Here is a 26,018-nt window from a genome sequence, read left to right on the forward strand (position 1 = left end):
AGGATTTTTCTATTCCCACCAAAAAGAAAGAGGTCCAAATGTTTATAGGATTATATGGATATTGGCAACATCACATACTGCAGCTAGGACAAATTTTGAAACCCTTATATAAAATTACTAGGAAAAAATATGAATTTGAATGGGCACTTGAGCACAGAAAAGCTTTTGAAGAATTGAAGGCTGCTATACAACTGACACTAAATTTATGGCCTACGCAAAGTGGCCTGGTGGAATTATAAGTGACTGTACAGGATGAATATGCAAACTGGAGTTTATGACAAAAACGAAATCAAAATGTACCCTTAGAATTTTGGTCTAGGAAACTCCTTTCATCTGGAATTCAATATACACCTTTTGAAAAGTAGTTGTTAGATACATATTAGGCTTTGGTAGAGACTGACTTTGGGCCATGAGGTAATATTAAGGCCTGGAATTCCAATTATGACCTAGGTAATGAGTACCCAAGCTTCTCACAGAATTGGATATGCACAAGAGGCTAGCATAATTAAATGGAAATGGTATATTCCAAATAGATTTAAAGCAGGCAAAAGTGGAGTTTCTGCTTTACATGAATGTATAGCAAACATAGATACTGAGAGCATTGATATACCCCCTGAACCAAAGCAACAGTTGGTACAGTCCTTGGTAAAATGAAATGAGGGATATGATGGATTAAGTGAAGAATAAAAGAGACTGATGGGATAGCAAAATATTTGGGCCACAAAAGACATTGGAAAGTGGTGACCTATAACCCATGTACTAGGTGGACTTTGGAAAGTCCTGGGAGATGTGGAAATAGGCAATATGCTGCACTTATGGCAGTACATCAAGCCATAAAAACGGAACAAGGAGGACAGTGTCATATATTCATTGATTCACAGGTGGTAGGTAATGGGTTAGCTACATGGATGCCCATGTGGAAAAATCAAAATTGGGAAATTCATGGCAAACCAATCTGAGGCAAAGAATTATGGGAAGATATGTGGGACAAGTCTTTGGTTACTATTTTGTAATTTTTTCATGTAGATGCTTACGTGACCCTCACCATGCCAGAATGTGAGTACAACGCACATGCTGATCAACTAGCAAATTGCTACTCAACATGCTGTTTCTACTCTGACACCAACTAATGATCTGGTACTAGCAAAATGGGTCCACCAAACAGCTGGCCACTTAGGAGTCCAGGCCACACACCAGTGGGCACAAGACTGAGGTATTAGTATCTTTCATTCATTATTAAAACAAGTAGCAGAAAGTACAAGAGGAGTGATAAACTGGGAAAACAACAATGGATCAAGGAATCAGAAGATATGCGAAGTACAAAAAGCAAACTTGGAATAAAATGGAAAAACAAGAGAATATGATCAGAAAGGGAAATTGGTGAGTTTAAGATCTTTGAGGTTGTATGGTGTAGGGATAGTAAGGTTTAAACCCACGTGTTGCTGATGTAAAGTGAAAATGATGTAAAGAGGATTGAGATTGATAAAGAGGCCAGAGTATTGTCATCAGCAGAAATATTAAAGGTACTCAAGATGCTGGCAAGGTGTTCAAGATGAGAGAAAGACTAAACTTTAAGGGAAAGCCAAGTTTCAAGACACTGATCTCTAAGGACCCTTCTATATTCTATAAATCTTTTAACATTCCAACTGGGATCAGGAGCTAGAAGGAAGGTATTTTAATCAATGAGCATAGTGCTCCATAGATATTCATATATACTTTTAAATAATGGAAAAGCAAAAAAATGCCATTGTCTTTTTTTAAAAAACAGATTGTATTTAAGACTAGAACGTAGGAATGATAATTATCAAATATTGAATTGGAAGTGGTGAGCCTGGAGTGGTCTACAGGAGATGAAAGAGCAGTTTATTGTAGAGGTCTTCTGTTTTTGGTGAATCTCTGAAAGTGAGAGAAAAATCTAGGTTTTTGTGATAACATACTCCATTCCTTTTTTCTTTTTATTTAATCCAGACTTGTGGTTTCCCATATTTGTGAATCTCGTAGTATGAAAATGTTCTTCATTGATAAAGATCAGCAATCATTCTAGTAGAATTGGGACATTGAGAGTTCAAGTGAACTAACCATGGCTACATAGACCGTAATTTATAAGAGCAGAACTTGAACCCAAATCTTCATTACTGGCCTGCAAAGCCCTCTAGCTACTATACATTACTGTCTTACTTACCATCCAGGACTGATTGGTGAGTGAGTGCAAACTTACCACTATGTCTAGCAGGCCTCAGACCATCCACCTTGGACATCTTGATATGTACTCTCCTGACACACATAACCCAACTACTATCATCACCACTACTACAACAGTACTACCATTGCTTCTAGAAAGGATATGACAACTGACTTGACTTCACTTGGCATTTCTGTGACTGGCCAAACCCAAATTTCCTTTCCTGGCCAGTATTCACACAGACACACACACACACGTACGCATTTGTATATTATGATCACTCTTTCCTTAAATGGAATCCAGAGATCTATGGTACAAGCACCCCTGTAGTGTATATGTGTATTACACACACACACACACACACATGTTTGTGTATGTGTATACTTTCACATTATTAGAATATAAGCTTCTAGAGGACATGGACTATCTCACTTTTACATCTTGATTCCTAGCATCTAGCATAGTGCCTGGCACACATAAGATATTTAGTAAATGCTTTTCCACTCATTCATTCATTTCATCTACTCAAATTTAATCTTTCTTTAAATATAATTATGGGAATTGGGGCAGGGAAGTGAAGAAGAAATGGGTGGAATTCGAAGTCAGATATAGCTTTGGGTTTTTGATTTTTTTAAGAGCTTTATAGTATTAAGATTACTATACATTTGCACCTCCTCCCCATCCCTTGGGAGCCTTCAGTATTTCATCCAGGGAATAAATTACAAATGATCCACATTAAAGAAAAAAACATTAAAAGAAAAAACACACATACAAGTTGTACTTAAAGAACATTTATTAGATTTGGTGTGGCTATGACAAAGAGAGTAAATGGAGTATGAGTACCTTTAAGATTTCTCCCATAACAAGCAGGAAGCACTGAAGTATATGTTTTACAGGAAAATTCCTGTCAATATTTTTATATTTCTGATCCTCTAAATTTATATCATGGTATGTGAGGTACTGGTAAGGTTAATATCACCAGAAATGCCCAGCCTGTTGATCTCATTGAAGTTTCTCATTCGATGATTGTACTGCAACAAGTGGGCATCATTGACAGCAACCTTGAAACTATCAGCCTCAATGAGAACTTGAATCTGAAATGATAAGTAAACAAACCTGGTTATACATTCCCATCTGTTTTAGCAACTAGAGTTGACCTATGTTCAAAGGTCCCGATTAGTAACAACATTAATGGCCATTCCCATGCTGACCTTAGCTCAACTATATCGTAAAGACTTTCTCCATGCTTCCACTTTATGGAGGCTACTAACAGAGCTTTAAAGGCAGAGTTGAGAATTAGGATCTGAAATGCCTTCCTTTTCCCTATGGGAAGCAAGATTTTCACCAATATGGCCAACGTATGTGATCAACTATGTTTCACCTCATTTCTAAGGAGAATTATTTTAATCTCCACTTTGTATGCCAAAAACATGCTATGCCATATACAATGTGTTCTGTTGTTTTTGCGCTATTGACCTGGATCACTCTTTCCTTAGATGGAACCAGAGAACTATGGTGCAGGCATCCCTGTTGTTTCTAGGCAAGGATTCATATTGCTACAGGTTAAAGAAAGGATCAGGGTAAGAGGTGATAATTAAATGTAGATAATGACAAAGAGTCCCCAGCCTCTGAAAGGAACCACTTCTGATTTCTCTGCAGTCCTATGATTGACATAGTGGGGAAGGAAAGAGCTGACAGTGTCATCCTGAGTAGAGAGGGGAGGGATTTTTAATGTTGCCTACACAGCCCTTCTCATTAAGAATTCCAGGAAACTTCAAAGAAGGGAGAAGGTGGTATGGCAACAGTCCTACAGATACAGGGCATATAAAACGTACTATCTGGAGAATCCTGAGGTAAGAATTTGATAGGAAACTGAGAGCCACCACCCCTTCTAGAACATTCAAGGTTAAACTATTTTGCATTTCACACAAAAGACTCTTCACACTGACTTACTTTGAATGGTTTACCAGCATCAAATGGGAACATGGCATGTCTTTCCTCCTTTCCCCAGGCATTGTTGAATTTTGAATTACAAACAATTACTCGTCTGTTGTTCTCATTGAAGCGAGGATTGAAGTGGAAAGCCACATCATTCCCTTTCTTGAAATCTAAAGCAATTCTGTTAAGAAAAAAATGTGAATTTAAATAGAAACTGAGTTTAGTTACAAGATCATATTTGTTGTACACCCCCAAAGGGATGTTCCATAACTATTTCAAACTCAGTATGTCCGGGACAAAACTTGTCTTTCCCTTCAGATCCTCCCTTTTTCTTAACTACCTTATTTCTTTTGAAAGTATCATCATCCTTCTAGTAACCCAGCATCAGAACCTGAGTCATCTTTGTCTCTTCGCATACCCTTACCTGCAACACTCAATCAGTTGCCAGGTCTTGCTGATTCCACCTACACAATTTACCTTAAAGCATTCCCTTCTCCCCACTCACATAGGTACCACCTTCAATCAAATTTTCCTTGCCTCTCAAATGGACTATTTCAACAGCATCCTAATTTGTTTCCTTACCAAAGTCCCTTCACCTAACCATCCTTCATAGAACTGCCAAACTGATAAACCTAAAGCATAGGTCTGACCATGTCACTCACTTGCTCAAGAAACTCCTTGGGTTCCCTACTGTTTTTAGGATAAGACGTTAATTATTCTGTTTAGCTTTTAAATCCCTTCTAATCTGGTTCCAGTATGTCTTTCTAGAGTTATTTTTAAAATTACTCTCATTTGTGCACTCTATGTTTCAGAAATACTGAATAATGTATGCTATTCCTTATATATGATATTCCTTCTTCCATTTTCAAGCCATCTCCCTCAGGTCACACCTAGAATACCCTCCCTCTTAAGCTCGGCCACAGAATCCCTAGCTTTCTTCAAAGCTAAACTCAAGTACTCCTTCCTACAAAATCTATTCTGATTTTCCTTACACCCCATCACCCCCAGGTGTTTCTCTGGAAAGTAATTCATGGGGCAGCTAGACAGCACAGTGGATATACCAATGGCCCCCTCAAGTCAGGAGGACCTGAGTTCAAATCTGGCCTTAGACAAGTATCTAAGTGACACTTACTAGCTATGTGACCCTCAGCAAGTCACTTAAACCAGACTGTCTCCTCAAAAGAAAGTAATTTATATGGTTTTGCATTTAGTTTTCTATGCGTATGTTATTTTCCCCCAATAGAAATATAAGCTCCTTGAGGGCAGGAACTTTTTTTAAATCTTTATCTTCCCAGCTCCCAACACAGTGCCTATGAAGTTGAATAAATACTTGTTGAATTGAATTGCCAAATGACTATCAAACGTTCACATTTTATAAATAAAGGACATCATTTTAGTTGAGGGCATCACTTTCAATTTTACTGAGAAAATGGAGAACATACATTATTAGCTCCCTCTTTTCCCCAATTATATACCTCAAACTCTACCCCCCACCATTCCTTATTTTCTCCTCCATTCTCTGATATAGAGGATTCAAGTGCTTGTATTAGCCTGGAGGAGCAGCTAGGCTGCATATTAGATGTGGAGACAGCAAGATTCACCTTCCTGAGTTCAAACCTGGCCTCAGATTTACTTACTTGTGTGATTCTGGGCAAGTCACTTAACCCTGTTTGCCTCGTTTTCCTCATCTGTAAAATGAGCTGAAGAAGGAAATAGCATTCCAATTGTTTTTTCCAAGAAAACCCCACATAGGGTCACAAAGAATCAGATACAACTGAACAACAACAATTAGCATGGAGAAGGCTGGCAACTGATTTAAAAGTCCTTAAAAGCTGAGAAGTCCTTCGTCTGCAAGAACTGGCAACTAGTTGGTACATGGATTGAGCTCCAGGCTGGAGTCAGTAAGATGTGTTCAAATCTGCCTTTTACTGGCAGGGCAAAGTTCCTGAACTACTACTGTTTGCCTCAGTTTCCTCATCTGTAAAATGGGGATAATAATAGCACCTACTTCATAGGATTGCTCTGAGGATCAAATATGATAATGATTGTAAAGTGTTTAGCACAGTACCTGGCACATAGTAAATACGGTATAAATGTTAGCTACTTTTATGTTCTCTAGACACTTGCTATCCATCCAATATCTGGAGTTTACTGTAATCCATAACTTCAACAATTCATATCATATAGTAAATCTCACTCTAGCATAAAGGAATGGTGTGTTGGTTTTGCTTTCAGCTTTTGTAGATAAGAAAGTAATGTCTACCACATAATTATTCATTTAGAAAGCATTGGTGATTACATGGGCAGGAAAGAGAATGTGATCATCCCCCAACCATTGCGATGAGCCCTACAAATCTAGCCTAAATTCCCAAGCTCAGCAGGCTATTGTGGCTCCCTATTCCCTTTAGACTAAAATAAAAAATCCTTTGTTTCACATTGAAAGTCCTCCACAATTTGATGCCAGCAGACTTTTCTAGACTCACGCTGTTCTGCCTCATGCACTCCATATTCCAGCCAAACTCACCTATTTGCTACTCTCCTTACACAACATTTCATCTTACGCAGGCAAATCCCTTTTGTCTGAAATAACCTCCTACTTCTATTTTTGGGAGAATCCCTAGCCTCCTTCAAGGACCAGCCCCAGTACCATCTCCTACACAAAGCCCTTTTCTTTATTTCCCCAGTTGTTGGTCCTTTTCCCTTAAATTACTGTATTTAGTGTATTCTTTAAAAATACTTATCTGTTGTATCCCTCCAGTAGAATGTAAGCTCCTACAGTCAGCAGGCACTTAAAAATGCTTGTTGAATTGAATTTTCTAAGACAGTCAGCTAATCAACATTTATTAAACCCTATTTTGTGTTGGGCACTGTACCAAGTGCTATTGATACAAAGAAAGCAAAAGATGGTCCCTGCACTCAAGAAGCTTGAAATCTAACGGGGGAAGATGGAACACAAAAAGAAGGAAGAAGGAGGACACCCAGTGAGCAGGTGGGAAACATAATGAGAAGACTGCCCTGGACACCCTCCTGAAATGGAGAATCTAGGAGGAACCCTCTGATATCCACCCTCAAAATTTGTTGGCAGAATCACACAGCCAAATGAACTGAAACAGGGTTATGAGAAGGGAGACAGCAATGTGAACACCAGATGAAATGTTCCATGTGCTAGGGCCATGATGTGGAAGGTTTGTGAGGACATTTATGTTAAATTCCTAACCACCTCTCAGGGAAAAAGCAAGCAGGTCTCTAGCTTATTTAAAGACTGAAAACATGACCACAGAAAACAGTGCATTGGCTACTAGAGAACTTCAGGCAGTAAGCCTGAATACAAGGCCTCTGGAAGAGAAGAAGAAGCCCTACAGAAAAACATAGGGCTACTGCTGCTGCAGCTAACATTTACACATATTAGCAAATTTGATTGTCACAACAACTCTGGTAAGTTGGTACTATTATTATCTCCATTTTACAGATGAGGAAACTGAGAGAGGCAAAAAAACAAAACCCAGGATCAAACAGCTGGTCAGTGTCTGAGGTCAGTTTTGAACCCAGGTCTTCCTGCAGGGAATCAAGAAATTTGAGGTAACTTGAATTTCTTAACACTGCTTCCTAATCCATTAATTTCAGAGGCAGATCCGATTTTGAGACTTATTGGTACCTAAGGAGAAACTGAATTGAGTTTTGCTTCTCTGCCTATGGAAACTCCAGTTCTATGAATTAGAATTTATATAGTTACTGACTCCACTTTGTTTAGTATTTTATTTTTCTCAGTTGTATGTAAAAACAATTTTTAACATGTTTTTAAAACTTTGAGCTCCAAATTCTCTCCCTCCCTCCCCCACCACCGTTAAGAAGGTAAGCAACTCAGTATAAGTTATACATGTGTAGTCATGCAAAACCTATCCATAACAGTCATGTTGTGAAAGAAAACACAGATGGAAAAAAAAAAACTCAGAAAAATAAAGTAAAAAAGTATGCTTCAGTCTGTAATCAGACACCATCAGTTCTTTCCTGGGGGATGGATAGCATTTTTCATCATAATACTGACCTCACTTTGACACTCTTCACCTAGTTAAGTAGATTTAGTTTTATTTCAAATAAAATAAAAAATTTCTCCTTACATGCTGACACACCTACAGGGTGGAGTCTCTGATTACTGAAGAAAGGTAGTGTTGCAGAGTGAATACAGTATTGGACTTGGAAACCAGAAAGTCTGGGTTGTGTGTGACCCTGGGCCAGCCACTTAACTTTTCAGAATTTCACTTTCCTCTTCTGTGAAATGATGGTGGACAGAAGCACATGTTTCCAAGGGATTATAAGGATCAGATGAAATAACTGCACAACTTGAGACAATATATAACTGTGATCTAGGGTTATTAAAAAGGATTATCTAGCTTTCTAGGCCTAAAACTCAGCACTATTAAATTACCCAACAGAAGGAACTCATTTCAGGATCACTCACAAACATACCCATTAGAGAACAATGGTAGTTTTGCTATAAATAAGCAAGGGCAGGGCCAACTGTTGAATATGACTAATGACATAAATGTTTTGTTTCACCTGCAGGAAATAGTGTAAAATGGAAGAGACAGGGCCATCTTTAGTTTTTCCAACAGTAAGAAGAGCCTTTATCTTAATGTTTAATACCTTTTACTCAAGTGTTTCAGCAGCTGGACTTCCAGTAGAATTTAGAGGCTAAACAATTGATTTCCTTGTGTGTCCCACTCTCTTGCCTCTCCTTCATATTTGAGATTAGTTTAGTTCTAGGATAAACCTAGAAAATCAGATTAGTATTGGGACAGGACCAGAGGTTCTATGTATTCTAGTCCAAATTAACTCAAAGTCCCAGTGAGTCTAGAGCACCAAGATTGTTCTAGGTACAACTTGTGGGAAGACCAACTCAAACCCTTGGAATATTTTCAAAGGACAGATTTAACCTCTCCTGTGAGCTGGAGGAGTGGTGTTTAGGACAAGGGAAAACCTTAAGCCACAATGAATAAGCAAAAGCTGTTCCAGAAAAGAATAAACTTTCCTGGATCTATGCCCATATTCTTAAAACTAAGCCAGGTTCCATAAACAAGGCTGTTTGTCTTGATAAAATCTCATAACATCCTTCCAAATACCTTAAATTTCAATATATACTGCCTACAAAATTTGGAAAATCATAAAAATGAAAGCACCAATTCGATCTTAAAATCACAGTGTAGTGGCAAGAGCACTGACTTGACCCAGAGCTTATAAGTCAATCTGTGGCATAATAACTACAGACACTTAAATAGTACGTTACATATTTTATCTAATTTGAGCTACATAACAACCCTTTAAGAGAGGTTCTATTTTATTTTACAAAAAAGAAACTAGGACTCTAAAATGATCAAATGAATTACCCCTTAGCATACAGCTTTTGTCACTATTGTCACTATTGTTAGTCAAGTGTTCTGTCCTGTCCTGTCCAAGGTGTCTAGGTGAATCCATGGATTTTTGTCTTGGCAGAGATACTGGAGTGGATTGCCATTTCCTTCTGCGGTGTGTCCCCATTTTAGAGATGAGGAACTGAGACAAATAAGGGTTAAGTGACTTGCCCAGGGTCACACGGATAGTAAGTGTCAAAGGCTGTATTTAAACTCAGATCTTCTGGGCTACAGATCCAGCACTCCATCCACCATGCCATTTTGGTCTCTTTCATATGTTAAAGCGATAAATAGTGAGGCCTCCTTTAAAGCTGTGTTTTACTTTATTGAGGATAACCCCTTTAATAGAGAGAAAAAGATGGGAGGTTAAATATAAAATTCTTATTATCAACACACCACTGTCCTACTGAAAGTAAAAATTCAAACATTTTCAACTCTTCCAGATGCTAACATCAAAATCTTATTTTTATCCATACTTCTCTTACTTGTTTGCGTTGGGTTTTGTTGTGCCTATAATGGTAATCAGCATGCGAGGAACAATGCCTCCTGGCAAGGGAAGATCGTAAGGCACTGTCTGTGAATGAAAAAGATATTATATATATATGTAAGAAAAGTAGCACATGAATTCTTAACCTTAAAAATTCTGTTGATATTTAATCAAAATGTACACACATGAATAACTCACTAAAAGAATTCTGATCAAATTTCTCAGACCTGCTCAGTTTAAACTCCTTTCCACCACCTCCACCTTTTGACACTGATAGGTAAAGCTGACGTCTGAGCCCTAGAATCCACAATAATTCTATATTAAATAGCTACCTAGGTATCTGAAAGAGATTATAGATTTCATTTAGGGCAGGAAAGAGAGGAAATCCTTGATTGGTAGTAAAGGCAAAAAACTGCCCCTTCTTTAGCACACTAAACTATAACCTCTACACCTAGCACTCTGATCCTTAGTTCATACACTTTCCCCTCCCTCCCCAACACTTAGTCCTCTAGGAATGATTCTTGAAAAGAATCGAATAAGACCATGTTCTCAAATTAAATTAGAGTACTTTGTTTATATCTGCTTTGTAGCACTTAACAATTGAGGGCATATCCTTTCCTTCCTTGAGAACTTAATTAATATCTTTATATTTCTCACCCACCACCCAGTTGTGAGAACTTGTACAAAATATGTGCTCAATAAATGTTCAGTTAAGGAAAGAAATTTTAAAAAGTTTATTAATTTCTCACTTACTATGCATCTAGATGTCCTACCTTGAATGTCCTACCTGCTATGTGACCCTAGGCAAATCACCACAGGCAATTCTTTAGGACTAAAAACTGAAAAATGATTGCCAATCTAAATTGTCACAAAGTTTCCCCACTGGAAACTCTCTACATTGATGAACATACAGGTCTGGGCAAAAAGAAAAAAAGCAACTAGTTTTTGGTGTTGATCAATTAAACCATCATTTATTAAGCAGTCACTATGTGACAGGTACATCAGGTAAGTTCTGGGAATTAAAAGAAAAAGCAAAAATAGTCTCTGCTCTCAAGAAGCTTATATTCTACTGAGGTAGACAACACATGAACAATTAAATGTAGATGAGATACAGACAAGGAAAATGAAAGGTAACTTTTTGGGGAAAGGCACTAAAGGCTTGGGGACCAGGAAAGGCCGCCTGCTGAAAGTGGCATTTGAAATAAATCTTGAAGGAAATCGGCAATTCTAAGAGGTAAAGGTAAGGAAAGAGAATATCAAACATGGAGGACAGCAAGTACAGATGGAGAGGGGAGGGAGATCAGATGTTATGGAGCACAGCAAGCAGGCCAGTATGCCTGAATTACATAGTACACGGAGGGTAGTAATGCATACAAAGTCTGGAGACAGAAGAAAATAAATAAGAAAAAAGATAAGAAGACACCAGGTTATGTGGAACTCTAAGTACCAAAGAACTCTATATTTGATACCAGAGGTAATAAGGCACCACTAGATTTAGGAGAGTGGTCAGGTCTACACTTTAAGAAAATAATTTTGGCATCTATTTAGAGAATAGTTTGGACTAGGGAGAGGCTTAAGACAGGAAATCTAATTAGCATTATCACCAATCATAATCAAGAGAATTGATGATGAAGATTACTACCTATCTCCTGAGAGATAATGGGACTCCAAATACAAAATGAGACATACATTTTCAGATATGTTTTTCCTTGACTGTATATTCATTACAAAAGTTTTATCTTTTCTTTTTTAACTGGACAAGGAAAGTTGGGAAGGAGAGGAAGGTCTGTTGACAGAGTAGTCAAGAAAAGAAAGAAAATAGTAGAAAATGAAAGAAAGGGGGAAAAGGTCATTTTTTTAAATGCACAGAAGAAAGCAAAGGAAATACAGACAATCAGGACAGCTTTAAAAGTTATAAGCTGAATTTATTATATACTTAAAAAGAAAAGCAAGCTGTACCTAACAAAACATTGTGATTCCATTTATAATTCTCTTTTTACATTCTACTATGTGTATGAAATGCTTATTTTATTTAGTGGGATTTTTTTTAAGTCCAGTGTTAAAGGTGAGGCTCCATTAATTAACCTAAAAGTAATTATTGTTGCTAGGTAAAAACATTTATTGATGGAATCAATCAATAAGAACTGAGTGTGAACAGGGCCTGTAAGACTCCTTGAATCAATCAAAGTAATGATATGAAAGATGTAATCACACCCTGGGGAACATGTATAAAAAGCTGGATCTCTCTCAGAAACAGAGAAATTCTGAGTGTCTGAAAGTAGAGAAGGAGTGGGGTCACACAGACTTTTGCCAGAAAGAATCAGCAGCCCAGATGCCACTTATGTGAGGCAAAAGAGATGGTAGTACTGAGCCATGACAGAGAAAGGAGAGAGCTGTCAAATCTACAAGAAACTTAGAGCAGAAGATTCAGGCTCACAGCACCAGCTGTACCCACCTGCTCCAAGTTCCAAGAAAAAAGTGTTGCTTTCCCTCTTAGTATCTGTTTATCTACAAACACTATAATACAATCTACTGCTTTATTATATTTCTGGCTATTTGAATTTTGCCGTAAAAACAGTCACCAGGAGTTAACTATTGATAGATATAAGTTTAAGTTAAGGCAGACATTCATAGCTCAGCTTAAATGTTGGGAATTTTGAAACTTAGGGCTCAGAACAATTGTGATTACACTCATAGCTTTTCATCTAAAATACGTTCTCTAAAGTCACAGAGATGAGGACCATGTGGATGTTAGGGGCCATTAGATTGCCCCCTAAGCCTTTTTAAAAAGTTAGTTATAAGAAGATTTTACAAGAGAATTTAAAATATGCACGTATTTTTAAAAGCTATCAAAATAGTTCAGGTAAGAGGTGATAAGGACCTAAATTAAAGTCATGGCTCTGTGAGTGGAGGGAAAGAGATAAATAGGAGAGATCTGGCAACTGACTGTATATATGAGAGTATAGATTAGAACAGTTTTGCAGGCCAAGATAACAATGGCTCACATTTATATAGTCCTTAAAGGTTTACAAAGCACTTTCCCCACCCTCCCCCATTAACTTGGGAGGGAGGTAACAGGTACTGTTAACCCCATTTTATAAATGTAGAAAGTATGCAGAGTATGAAGATATGTATCAGCCCATCCTTCCCTGAGAAGACACTTATAAAATTTGTAAAAACCAACATCCTTTACTATGAGATTGGCATGAGTTATTGCAGCTCCTAGACATTTCAATTTGATAAATCCAATTCTACAAATATCTGTTGTGTTTATCATTTGCAAAGTACTGTGTGTACTGGGAGAAACAGCCTTTAAATAAAATGGGTTCCTACCTCCATGGAGTTTTAAATCTATTGAGGAGGGGTGTAACCTTCACATGCACACACAGATCACTAGGATGCAAAGTACTATAGGGTAAGTCTACTAAAGTGGTGTGAAAAAGTGTTATGTGATATTTTGGGGGAAAATACTGACTATAGTGAACAATGTTAGTTAAGCTTACAATAGTCGTTCTGTTTTGGTCTTCCAAGTATTCCAATAGTAGACGTTAGACTTTCACCACAGATTATTTGACTGCTAAAACTAGAGGAGGAAGTAGAGTATAATATAATTTGAATAGAGAGTAAGTCAAATGTTGGTCCATGTACCTTTCTTTAAAGAGAATAAAAACAAGAAAGGCAGTCTGTTGTGGGAGATTAAGAGTTGGCCTCAAAACCAGAAGACTTGAGTTCAAGTTCTGCTTCTTGACACATACTAGCTGTGTGACTCTGGACAAGTCACTTAATTTCCTTGTGCTTTAGGTAACTCTTTAAGACCATTAAGTCGCAAAGAAAGTGCTGACATGTTTTAGTAAATAGAGTTTCCTCATATAGGAAGTTCCCTATACCAGTCCTGCAGCTATTCCTAAAGATGTGAAAAGAAAGAAATGCTAGGGAAGCTGCTTAGTAACTTGGTGGTTTCCAGGCATATGGTGAAAAGTATGAACATTGAAGACTATGGGTCTTCTTGTCCAGTATTTCTTCTAATATAAATTGGGTCTAGACCCCTTTTACATGTCTGCAATACTGATCAGAGCTTGTTTTCTACAAAAGCATGAGAGAGAAAGAGATGGTTCTGCTTGTTCTGGACTACAACTTTGCCTTTTCTTAGGCTTTGTCAAATTAACAATAAGCCAGATCATTCAACTTGAGCTCACCAGTGGGCCTCCCGCATAGGGTATTGGTCCACTAGGAGTAGTCATGGGCCCTGAAGGATAAGCTCCAGGAGCACTCGGTTGTCCTGCACCAGGGTAGGCTCCAGGTGCTGCTGATCCAGGGTAGGCCCCAGGTGCTCCTGCACCAGGGTAGGCCCCAGGTGCTCCTGCTCCAGGGTAGGCCCCAGGTGCTCCTGCTCCAGGGTAGGCCCCAGGTGCTCCTGCACCAGGGTAGGCCCCAGGATATCCTGGGTAGGCTCCAGCACCAGCGGGTTGGTTTCCCCAAGAACCTTGTGGCGAACCTTGTGGCCAACCTTGTGGGTTTGGATTTCCAGACCCGTATAAGGCATCATTAAGCTGGAAGAAAGAAGAAAACAACCATAAGAATGAAAATAATTTTCATCAACTTTTTAAATAAAATCAGGGGAAGCAAAAAATGGAAAATAAAATATTTCTGATCTAGAAATAGTAAGAGCAAGGATAAAAATAAAACCAATTCCTGTGAATTTTGTCACTTATTGTGTTAGCTGCTCTAATAAAATTTTTGTTTGCATAGAAGGTTTAAGTTACTTGCTCTCTAAATTGTGTCTTTTATTATACATATTATTATTTCCTGTTATTCCAAGTAATTCAGAATTACTTCTAGGTACTCTAGGGTTTTAAATTGTAGGCTTAAAAACTTTAAAAAGTCAGTTTTGGAGTGCATCAAAAACTTCTATTGCCGGGCTTTAGTCCAATTTTATACTGCCCACAATACTGCTGCATTTTAGCCAGTGGGTGCTAGCTATACCCTCTTCTTCCTAATACCTTCCCACTGATCTGGGTTACTATTAATGACTCATGAATCTCTTTACCTAATTTTTGTTCCTTGGAATCTGTGGCTAGAAAAAAACCAAACCAAAACAAAACATCAACTGGAGATAAAAGGTCTTCTTACTGTACTTGCAGTGAGGAGAGGGCTGCCAGAATCACTGGCCCAGTGATTAAAAAGGGCAAGTCTAGTTATAAAAATGTCTCACTTTTAGTAGAATATATTTTAGAAATAAAAATATAGAAATGAAAGACTTACAGAAAATCCGTCAGCCATTTTCCTAAAAGTAAAAACAGAAAAGTTCATCAATATCTACTCTTAAAATATCATTTATACACAAAGAAATCTTACCAATAAGAAACTTTCTCATTCTGATTTTATGCCATTTACCATTTAGAATAGTTTATCCTAAAATTTGGGTGGCTAAGTGTCACAGTAGAGAGTACTGGACTTAGAGGCAGGAAGAAGATTCATCTTCCTAGGTTCAAATCTGACCTCAAGACTAGCTGGGTGACTTTAGGCAAGTCACTTAACCCTGTTTGCCTCAGTTTCCTCATCTTAAAATAGGAGGAAATAGCAAAACCCCAAATGAAGTCATGAAGAATCAGACATGACTGAAATGACTAAACAACAACTAGCCTAAACTTATGAATACCCTGAAACATACAGGACCCCCTTTTTTTTTCCCTTTATTCTTCTTTATTTAGCCAACATTCCTCTCCTTTTTGTAACTATTTATTCCTACTAGGACATAAAATCTGAAGTCAGCCTTTGACGTGGTTGATAACCCTCCCCCTTTTCTTGATACTCTCCAAGTTTTCAAGGACATTACTGTTTCCTAGTTTTCCTCCTACCTCTCTGACTGCTCTTTCTCAGTTTCCTTTGCTGGATCCCAAACCAGATCATGCCTTCTAACTGTAGGTGTCCTGGATTCTCTTCTTTTATACAACTTTATACAATTTCACCGGATGATTTTATCAGGTCCCATGAATTTAATTACTATCTCTAGGTGAACAGTTCTCAGATCTACCTATCCTATCCTAATCTCACTGCTGACCTTCAGTCTTGCATCTTCCAGTGTCTTTCAGACATTTCAAACTGGATGCTGAGAAGACCAAACTCAGTACTCTCCCCCACCCCCAAACCCTCCTCACCTGTTTGCCCTGTTACTGTTCGGCAACATCATCTTCCCAGTCCTGCTAGTAAGTCAGCCTGCCTCAAGACTCTTCCTACTCTAATCCATCTTCCATTCAGCCACCAAAATGATTTTCCTAAACTCAAATCCAATCCAATATTGCTCCCACAAGACTCCACTGTCTTCCATTTGTGGGCCTGTCTTGGGAAACCACTCTGGCCCTTGTTTGTAATCCATTTTCCCTCATCCCTTCCCGCTTGTGATTTATGTGTATAATCTCTGTCTTCACTTCAACAGAGTGGAATTCTGAACAGGAGAATTTGCAAATCTGTTCCTCATAATGAAGCTAATTAATTAAACAGCTACCTGATTACTGGCACTTTGTCTCTGGTCTGAGGTTTCATCATTTTCAGGTTAGAGACTGGCTCAGTAAATTCCTGTTAACAAACACACTTTCCTTCCCACTGTATACTCGTCAACCCAGTGATCCTGGCCCCCTTGTTCCATAAACAAGACACTCTATTCTTGGCTCTGGACATCCTATGCTGTCCCTGATAATTGAAATGTTCTCCCTCCTTATCTCTGCCTACTAACTTCTCTGGCTTTCTTTAAGGTTCAAATAAAATACCATCTTCTCTAGGAAGCTTTTCTCAACTCCTTTTAATTCCAGGGCTTTCCCTTTCTTAATTATTTCCTATTAATTCTTTACATACCTTTATATATATATATATATATATATATATATACACACACACACACACACACATACACATATATATGTGTATGTGTGTGTGTGTATGTACATTTGCTTTTTGTTTCCCTCACTAGATCGTGAATTCCTTGAAGAAAAGGATTGTCTTTTGCCTTTTTTTTTTTTTTTGTATTTCCAGTGCTTAGCACGGTTCCTGGCACATAGTAAGCACTATATAAATGTTAGCTGTCATATTATTATTATACTCTGACTCAACTATTATCACTACCATGCATATATTCCCAAAGAGAAAGAAAAAAAAGCCCAGAAGGTAAAAGACTCATTTGTGAAAAAAAAATTTATATTAGCATTTTTTGTTATAGCAGAACAAAGTAGGTGCCCATCATCTGGGGAATGGCTATAGGATACAAATATAATGAAATATTATTAGGCCACAAGAAATGATAAAAGGGACAGATTTATGAAAACTTGAACTGTTAGAGGATTAAGTGTTTGAACTGATAGAGAATTAAGTGAAGAGGACCAGAAGAAAAATGTATCCATTAACTACATTAATGTAAGGGAGAGCAACTTCAAGAGATTTAAGAACTCTGGTATTGCAATGACCATTCATGACACTAGAAGATTCATGATGAAGCATGTTTCCCATCTCTTGGGAGGGAGGTGAACTAAATACATATTTTCAGACATGGCCAATGTATTAATTTGTTTATTTGTGTTTGCCACGAGAGAGTTTTTACTTGATAAGGATAGGTAGGTAGTGATAGTCATAGAAAAGCAACTAAAAAAGGCCTCCTCATCATATGGCCTCTTCTAATGGTCTCATTATATCTACCTTACAAGGTTTCTCTTGAATTTTTGTTTGTATTTCAAAGTTCCTACTCAGCATCAGAAATGCTTGGAGGTCCTCTAATCCATTAAAGCTGTCTCTGGAGTACATACATCTACTCCCTGACCAGTGTTTTCCACTGGTCAAGTAACTCCTGTTCAAAGCTACACAGTCAATTTTTAGGGAGGAGAAAGAAATTCATCTCCCACCTTGGGAGTCTTCTCCATAGGTAGCTCCTGGCCTGTACTCCCTTGAATTGCCAAATTCATTCCAGGGCTTAACCTCTTTAAAACCCTACTAAGCCAATTTGTTTCCAATTTGTCCAACTTTTGCTCATCCCGATAGGCTCAAAGGTAAATGGTTAAACATCAGTAAAGGCATTACCAAGTATTAAGACGTTAAAACTTCATCACCCTATTTTCCACTCTTTGCTCTCAAATGACTTTATCAACCATAGGTGAGAGAGGAACCAAAATGCCTATTCTTCACAGCAGAAAATGCTAGAAAGGAGAAGCAAAAACAGAGAACAACTAGGTACTGATTTGTTTGAATTATGAATCCCATTAAGTGGTGAGATGTATTCAAGGTCACACTATTTTAAGTTGTGGTTGTTCAGTCATTTTAGTCATGTCCAATTCTTTGTGACCCCATTTGGGGTATTCTTGTCAGAGTTACTGGAGTAGTTTACCATTTCCTTTTCCAGCTTATCTTACAGATGAGGAAACTGAGGCAAACAGGCTTAAGTGATTTGCCCTGGGTGACACAGCTAGTTAATATCTGACGTCAGATTTGAATTCAGGTCTTCCAGATTCCAGACCTGGCAATCTATCCACTATGCCACCTAGCTTGCCCCTACACCAGTTAACTGCCCCTACACTACTTTACTTTGCTCAGAAATGTACCCTGCGCCCTCCAAACCACGCAGACACTAGAGCTCTAAGTCCAAATGTTCCATGAGTAAATGATTTTGGCAATCATTGCCTACAGCCATATTTTAGAGTTATTAATCTGGGTGTTGGCCAGTGTGTGTGTGTGTGTGAGTGTGTGTAAAATTAAAAAGTTCAAAGTCAGTTTCGAGAGTTAGGAAAATTTATACTGCTAACTATAGTACTATCTCATTGACTGAGTTCTTATGGATACACACTTCAAAGTATAATAATAAAGTTAGGTACCATTAAGATTAGAACCTATCAAGAACCTGAATGATGAAAATACATTCAAATTTAGTACTTATTGATCAAATGAAATACAGAAAATAAAAATAGATGAACATATGTTTCCTCTATCCTTTTGCTTAAAGTCTGAGGGTTTTCTTTAATGATATATGGGACAAGACTACTAAAAATAACTACACTTTGTCCTTGTCTCAAAGTATCATACTTTGTAAGAATTTTAAAATTTATTTACAATTATTTCTCTGGACTATTCTTCTATACCTAGACTCAAAACTTTAGAACTGGAGAGCCCTCAGAGGCCATCTAATCTAATCTCCTCCTTTTACAGTTGAGGAAACTGAGGCCTGGGGAAGTTAAGTGAGTTGGCCAAGGAGACATAGGTAGTATTAGATGTCAGGTCTTAGCAACTACAGATGTTTTAAAAAAGTAAAGAAACTGAAGACAAAATGTTAATATTTCATGTCTCTTAGTAAACTAGATGACTCAGATGTTGACTCAGAAAATGCCATTTTGCATAGTCACTATGCAAACTAAAGCCACATTTTAACCAAGGGAACTTAAATTTCCAATCAACATCCACAAGGATTGCTATGTTGCTTTGTTGATGTCTGAATTTTATATATCATTTAGGACAAAGTTTCTAAGTTTATTCTGGATCCAAATCAAAGTGAAAAACTTCAGAACTTTTTCTAGAAAACTTACACTAATTTAAAGCAAATATATTCCCACTTGCCTAGCATATTTCTACCTATATCTTTTTCAGATGAGTGATTTATGCTTAAAGAGCTAATCAAAACAAAATGCAAAAAGTCCCTCATTCCACAAAGACATCATGATATAAGGGAAAGAATCCTCCATCTGGACTAAAAAAACTTGAGTTTCAACCCTGGCTATAGATATATGACTTCAAACAAATCACTTAACTTTTCAGGATTTCAGTTTCCCCATAGAATCAGAGGGTTGGATGGATGGTCCCTATAGTATTTTCCAGTCTCAGACTCTATGATCCTAGAAATTTAGCCAAACAAGAATTTTTTTTTCTAGGTCTGGGACCTAGCAATGAAGCCATAAATCAGCAAAGTAATATTTGTTTATAGAGATACTATGCAGAGGAAGAATATTAGGAAATCAGATGATAATTCTGTGTAATTTCAGATAAGGAAAAACAAACATGAGTCAGAGTCAGAAATCTTTCATTTTAGAAAACTCAATTGCCAAGTTACCCCTTTAATAACAAATATCTCTCTGTAGTACCATGCAAGCCTTTACCTGCCCAGCAATTACTATAATATCCTAGTCTTTGCATCTCATCCAATTACCTGGGTTCCCAAGAATATATGTGCAAGTTCTGCCCTTGAAGGAACCTCTCTATTTTTTATAAAATATTGTCAGAATATCAAAAAGTTCCCTTAAATGTATTTCCCCAGAAACTCAGGGCCTTACTCTGCTACTCCTCCCAGCAAATAACTTTGAAATTCTAGGTCACAGTAGAGATGTTTCTACTTTGCACTTGGTAAAACAGAGAGTTCCTCAAAGAAAGTACAAAGAAATTAGAAGAGAAAAGAATTTTAGATAAAACAACTTTAACTCTCTCTGACCCTAAACAATTTTCAATGTAGTAGGGAACCATGGAACCGTGGTACATACACAAATAACTATGGTACGTAATCTGAACATAGGATGTTACAGGATATAGAAATAAATGTGAAAACTTTTTTAATGTAACTTTCCTTAAAAAAAAAAGAACTATTGAAAGTAATAATAGTAAGTCAAATTGTCTTCTTTTTCTCACAAATGTTATTCCTTAGGGCTTTAGGGACTTCCTCTACTAAGTGTAAGGATGTTAGGGAGTGAAAAGACAGCAGGATTTGTTTTGTATGTAGGCTAAAATTGCACTAGAATTATGCAACAATTCCGAGGGCTAGAAACTAATTAAAAGACCCAGGAGCAAGAGACGCCCCTAACAGATGAGCAAAGAAGACATTTCTAGCTCTACAAAAATGTAGATGCCAACAGAAAGCTGAGAATTTTGAAAGGATTTGTGAGTTTCTTTAATAAAGCTTCTCTTCCACTTAGTGTAACTCTGGGGGGAAAAGAGGGAAGAAGAGAAAAGAAGTGGAAAAACAAAACACCCAGGCAGTTATTGCTGATTTTCATGTACTTTGTTAGCCCTCAATATCAAATTGAGATACTTGGTAACTGTAGTTTTTAAATCTTTTAAAAAAATTTTTTTTAACTGATAGCTTTTTATAAGGCATATGAAACAAAGGTTGCTGTTTTCAGGATGTTAGTTTCTCTGAAACTGAGGGTGTGGTTCTTCAATAAGTTCTTCCTCAGTTTAATTTAAAACCTTTTTATGAAAAGCTTATTTGTATTATTGCTTTAATTGCACTAGAGCAATCTGCATTCTTTTCCTATGCTATTAGGAGTACTGATTGCGTGATCTTGGGTAAGTCCCTTAACCCTGTTTGTCTCAGTTCCTCATCTGTAAAATGAGCTGGAGAAGAGAATGGCAAAACCACTCCAGTATCTTTGCCAAGAAATTCCCATATGGGAGTCATGAAAAGTCGGACATGACTGGAATGACTCAAAAGAACTTACGAAAATGGGTTCACTTGTTTCCTTCTGAATACACTATCTATGTGTAAATACAACTACAAAAGAAAGAGAGAAAGTACAAAGTTTCAAAAATGGAATGGAGTAGTGCTAAGGTAAGACAACTGAGATGATACTTTAATAAGATTTTTTACAGGTTTTAGACCTGAAAGCAGCCTTGTAGGTCAGCAAGGTCAATTCTTTCATTTTACAGAAGAGAAAACAGAGGCTGAGACTTAACTTGCCCAGAATCACCATGTGACTTCCAAGTCCAGTAAATAATGGAGGTAGAATTACTCTGTGGATTGTGTCTCCATCCATGTCTATCCTGGTCCTGTTCCATTTCCTTCCCCACCCTCCACAACTCCACCCCAAGAAGCAGAAAAGCAATAAAGAAGGAATTTAGAATAGATATGGAAGTCTCTAGTATGCTTACCTAGTACTATGCTGGACAAAATAAATTACTTAAGGATCCTTACTACATGCTGCAATAAACTTTGCTGATAAGTGAATTGATCAGTTACATTAGCTTAGCCTTAATTAATGAAGCCTCAGTAAATGCCTTGTCACTATAGCTACTTTTCTACTAAATATTTAAGGGAAATCTTAGCTATAAGATCTTTTCCTTTTATGGTAAATCCCATAGTATGGAGGAAAGAATGGTCAGATTTGGAACCCTTTAGAACTCGAATTCAAAACCTTATTCAGGTACTTGCTAACATGTACCCTCTCCAGTTGTCTTAATCTCAATTTAAGGCGTTAGGATGAGATTGCCTTTAAGGTTTCTTTAAATTCATCTACATTTGAACAATCACTGAAATTTGCCTTCTCAGGAATTTCTGTCCATAAAGCTATGTGGTGCAGTGGATAAGAGTGCTGGACTTGGAGTTAGGAAGTCCTAGGTTCAAATCTGCTTCAGGCATTTGCTGAAGCAACCCTGGACAAATTTCTTAACTTGTCTTCCTGCCTGTTTCATCATCTAGAATGTGGAAATAATAATAGCACCTACTTCACAGTGCTGTTGGGAGGATCAAATAAGATAATATACGTAAAGCCCTATATAAATGCTAGCTGTTATTATTACTAGTTATTAAAACCTCCCTTCATCTGCCACACATCAGAAAAAGAAGTTTTACAATATCCTCATGTCAGTGGGGTACAGAGGATGAATCCTTAGCTTCATTAAAAATGTCTTAAAGTTTATTTCTAGGACCTAACCATATGTCAAACATTTTTGGAAAAGACCTATGAAAATATCCTCAACATAGATCCTGCATAGTGACTTCTCCATTTCCACAGCTACTTATCATACAATTGACTCTTCTTACTAGAAGTAACTAACAAACTCTGGCCATGGTGCTGTCATTAACACATTCAGAGATATTAAAAGATCTGTGAACAGTGGTTGAATCCATTTATTTCTGAACAGTTTTTCAATTATTTCCTTGCGTTAAAAAAAGCCTGCCTATATATTATCCCTGTTTGGCCCCAAATAAAACAAAAATCAGGATTTTATATTTAAAAAAATTCAACACAACACAAGAGCTACTGGTTTTAAATATGCTTTTCAATGAGAAGGAAATTTCTTTGAAGGAAAAAGAGAAGGAAGAGAAAAAATAGGAGGACAAGGTAAATGAAAATTGTTTGTGGTCAAAAGAACTTTTATGAATAGCAGCTAACTCACACTTTTAAGTCTTTAAAGTCATTTTTCTGAAACTAAGGTTATTCTTCACAATATGGGAAATGTTAAGAATTTCATGAAAAGATAAATCTGTATTTTAAAAACTCTACAATTTGAGAAGAAAAGCAGAGAAGTTGTTTCCTATTATGGAAAGGCCTATTCTAAACTTCTAGAGAACTAGTCAGAATTTCAAAATGCAATGGTATTTTTTTCTGATGTCTAGTGTCCATGGCAATACCTGGGTGTGATTTGTCTCTCTCTATCAATACCACATCAGAACCTATGCAAGCTTCATCAGCCTTTTCCCTGCTTCCCTATTTTTGAAAGGCTAACTGTTTTACTAACGTCAATGTCCTTGAAATTTAAAAATGGGAAGTCATTTTATAGTTGTTCTATGGTATCTTGCATAGGAAACTGAATGCTTTGAACATCTGTTCAAATGGATGGCTTTTTGTTGTTTGGTGATGTTGGGGGGATGTTAAAAGGAAAAGGGAGAATGAAAATGAATACAGTCAAGTATGCTACTAGCTTTGGGAAACAATACTTTATAGCCCTATAGTTAGGTATCTGGATGGATATAGGTATTTAGGAGCTTCTAGCAGGTCTAAATTTAGAACTAAAATAGATGTTAGGGGTCTTTTCACCTCAATCTACTTATTTTACAGATGAGGAAACTGAGATCAATAAAGGTTAAATGAGTCACAAGATCTCATGGATAGTAATTGGTACAGCTGGTAGTTAAATCCAGATCCTCTGACTCAAGATCTATAACTTTCTTTCCTAGCTTTTTCTCTTCTGGTAATTATTGCTCCCTCCTAATTTTCGGCATTTAACCCTCATTCTCCAGTTTGGGAACATTTTCAAATTCTATCATTGAAGAAAGAGGCAACAATTGTAGTGAAAAGAATGCTGAGCTTGGAATTAGGAACACCTGGGATCAAATCCTACCTCTGACGTTTACTTGCTAGACAGTAGGCAGGTCATTTAACCTTTACATAACACCTCAGACAACTTTTCTATTAAGTCACAGCTCAGTGGGTAGAACAAGAAGTCCCCTATACTAAAAAAAAAAAATCACAGATCTTTTATAAATTCATTTGAGGAACTGATGACTAAATAAACCAGCAGTGGGGAATCTTTGGCCTTGAAGCCATATGTGGCCTTCTAGGTCCTTGGGAGTGGACTTTTGACTTAGTTCAAGTTTTACAGAACAAATCCTTTTATCATGCGGATTTGCTCCTTGAAGTTTGGATTTAGTCAAAGGGTGGCACTTGAGGACCTAGAGGACCACTTGTGGCTTCAAGGTCACAGGTTCCCCACCCCTGGAATAAACCCTTATACCTATTTTAAAAGCACCAGATCTAGCTTTCTCCCTCCTGCTAGTCGAAGACTAAAAGGTACCAGACCCCATCCTCAATACAATGAGTCACTTTTCACAGGATAATCCTAAACTTATTTTCTCAAGAATCTATGGGACAATGATTGTTTTTGTACATTCAATTTTTTTTTTTTTTTTGGCTGCTAAGTTAAGAGTTGATACTGAGCCTGGTATGCATGAATTCACAGAACTGTAGATTTAGGAATGGTAAGGACTCAAGAAGTCTACCATCCCCCTAGATGTGTGATCCTGGACAACTCACTTAAACTTAACCTCAGTTTTCTCAACTAAAAAGTGGGGATAACATTAGCACCTAGCTCAAAGGATTGTGGTGAGGATCAAATAAGATAATATTTGTAAAACACTTTAGCACAGTGCCTGGCACATAGTAGAATGTTTAATAAATGCCTGTCCCCTTCTTTTCCCCCTCATTTTACAGATGAGAGAGCTGAGACCCAGAGAGCTAAGTGACTTGTCCAAGGTCACACAGACTGTAACTAGAACAGACAACTTGAACCAAATCCGATGTTCTTTCCTGTCTCCCAAGTTAGACAGAGGTTATCTTCTGATAAAGTAATCCTGACAAAATTCATAAGAAAAATCATGTGAATCCTCTTCCCTATTCCCAAGTTTCAGAAGTAGTTCTACAATTATGAGAGTATTGGCTTTTACTAGGTAGGTGTGATGTGGGTCTCGTTTTTAAGCACTAGATTTAAGTATTTAAGCAGTATTATCCTAATAGAATTTTTCTATGTCCTTCAGTGGGGGGTGAAGGGCATCCTGCATTCTGTTTTAGATCACAATTGGATTATACTTGCCACCAATTCATTACTTTTAAAGTGTCTGAGGAGGATCAAAGGCTATATTTCCATGGGCATAGAGAGGGGAAGGTAGCAGGGGACTGTTTCACCAAGGTGAAGGGTGGCAGGACCCCTGAAAAGCGCTGCAGCCGTCCTCTGCCCTAGGGCGCGTCCTGTCCTGTCCTCGGAGTGTCCTGCCATCCTGCGCCCACAAAGGCTTCCATCCTCCACCTCGAGAATTTTAACTGCAACAGCTTCTCTGGGAAACAGGGATTCTCCTACCAGTCTCCAGGCAAGTAAATAAAGTCTTTGAGACGAGGTGTCCTAACAGAGCATCCCTCACTAAAGACAGCGAAAACTTTTCTCTCCATTACCTATAACACTTCGAGTGAGGAAGGCGCCCCCGTACTCTGTCACCTCCCCACCGCGGCCCCATGCCAGAGGCTAGGGGGAAAGTCGCACTTTAGGAACTGCTGGAAAATCTGCATTCTCTTTGGCTCTCGGAGGCGTCCTCCCTGCGTCCCAACCCTCGCCCGCTCACCTGGTGCAGTGCTGCCCCGCTCACCTGGTGTAGCGGCTTCGATCTCCGTCCCGAAGTGGCTGGAGCGGTCACTGGCTAGGTCTACGGCAGCATCGGCTACGCAGCACAAATACACCCCAACCCCACCAGCCAAACTCCGCCCTGCCAGCCTAG

The 26,018-nt window shown here is 37.8% G+C and overlaps 1 protein-coding gene across 2 annotated transcripts; it reads right to left on the reverse strand.

The window, feature by feature from the left end:
• Positions 1-2,957: 2,957 nt before the first annotated feature.
• On the reverse strand, positions 2,958-26,018 carry LGALS3 (galectin 3). 2 transcript variants are annotated; one of them, XM_072629795.1, is made up of 6 exons: positions 25,890-26,018; positions 15,278-15,299; positions 14,212-14,565; positions 10,014-10,102; positions 4,136-4,301; positions 2,958-3,276 (listed from the first exon to the last, which is right to left on the reverse strand). In XM_072629795.1, the coding sequence occupies exons 2-6, from the start codon at positions 15,293-15,295 to the stop codon at positions 3,121-3,123; spliced, it is 783 nt and encodes a 260-aa protein (XP_072485896.1). In that variant the 5' UTR covers positions 15,296-15,299; positions 25,890-26,018; the 3' UTR covers positions 2,958-3,120. The 2 variants fall into 2 exon arrangements, with proteins under 2 accessions (XP_072485896.1, XP_072485897.1); XM_072629796.1 differs by having other exon boundaries at positions 25,866-26,016.

The sequence above is a fragment of the Notamacropus eugenii genome, chromosome 1 (genome assembly GCF_028372415.1).
Source record: "Notamacropus eugenii isolate mMacEug1 chromosome 1, mMacEug1.pri_v2, whole genome shotgun sequence".
In the NCBI taxonomy this organism is placed as follows: Eukaryota; Metazoa; Chordata; class Mammalia; order Diprotodontia; family Macropodidae; genus Notamacropus; species Notamacropus eugenii.

Excerpts from the sequence above, each read along its gene's own strand:
- LGALS3 (XM_072629795.1), bottom strand. Across the intron at positions 10,103-14,211 it reads CCTATGCGGGAGGCCCACTG|ACAGTGCCTTACGATCTTCC; the intron begins GTGAGCTCAAGT and ends TTTCATTCACAG. Across the intron at positions 4,302-10,013 it reads ACAAAACCCAACGCAAACAA|AATTGCTTTAGATTTCAAGA; the intron begins GTAAGAGAAGTA and ends TTTTCTTAACAG.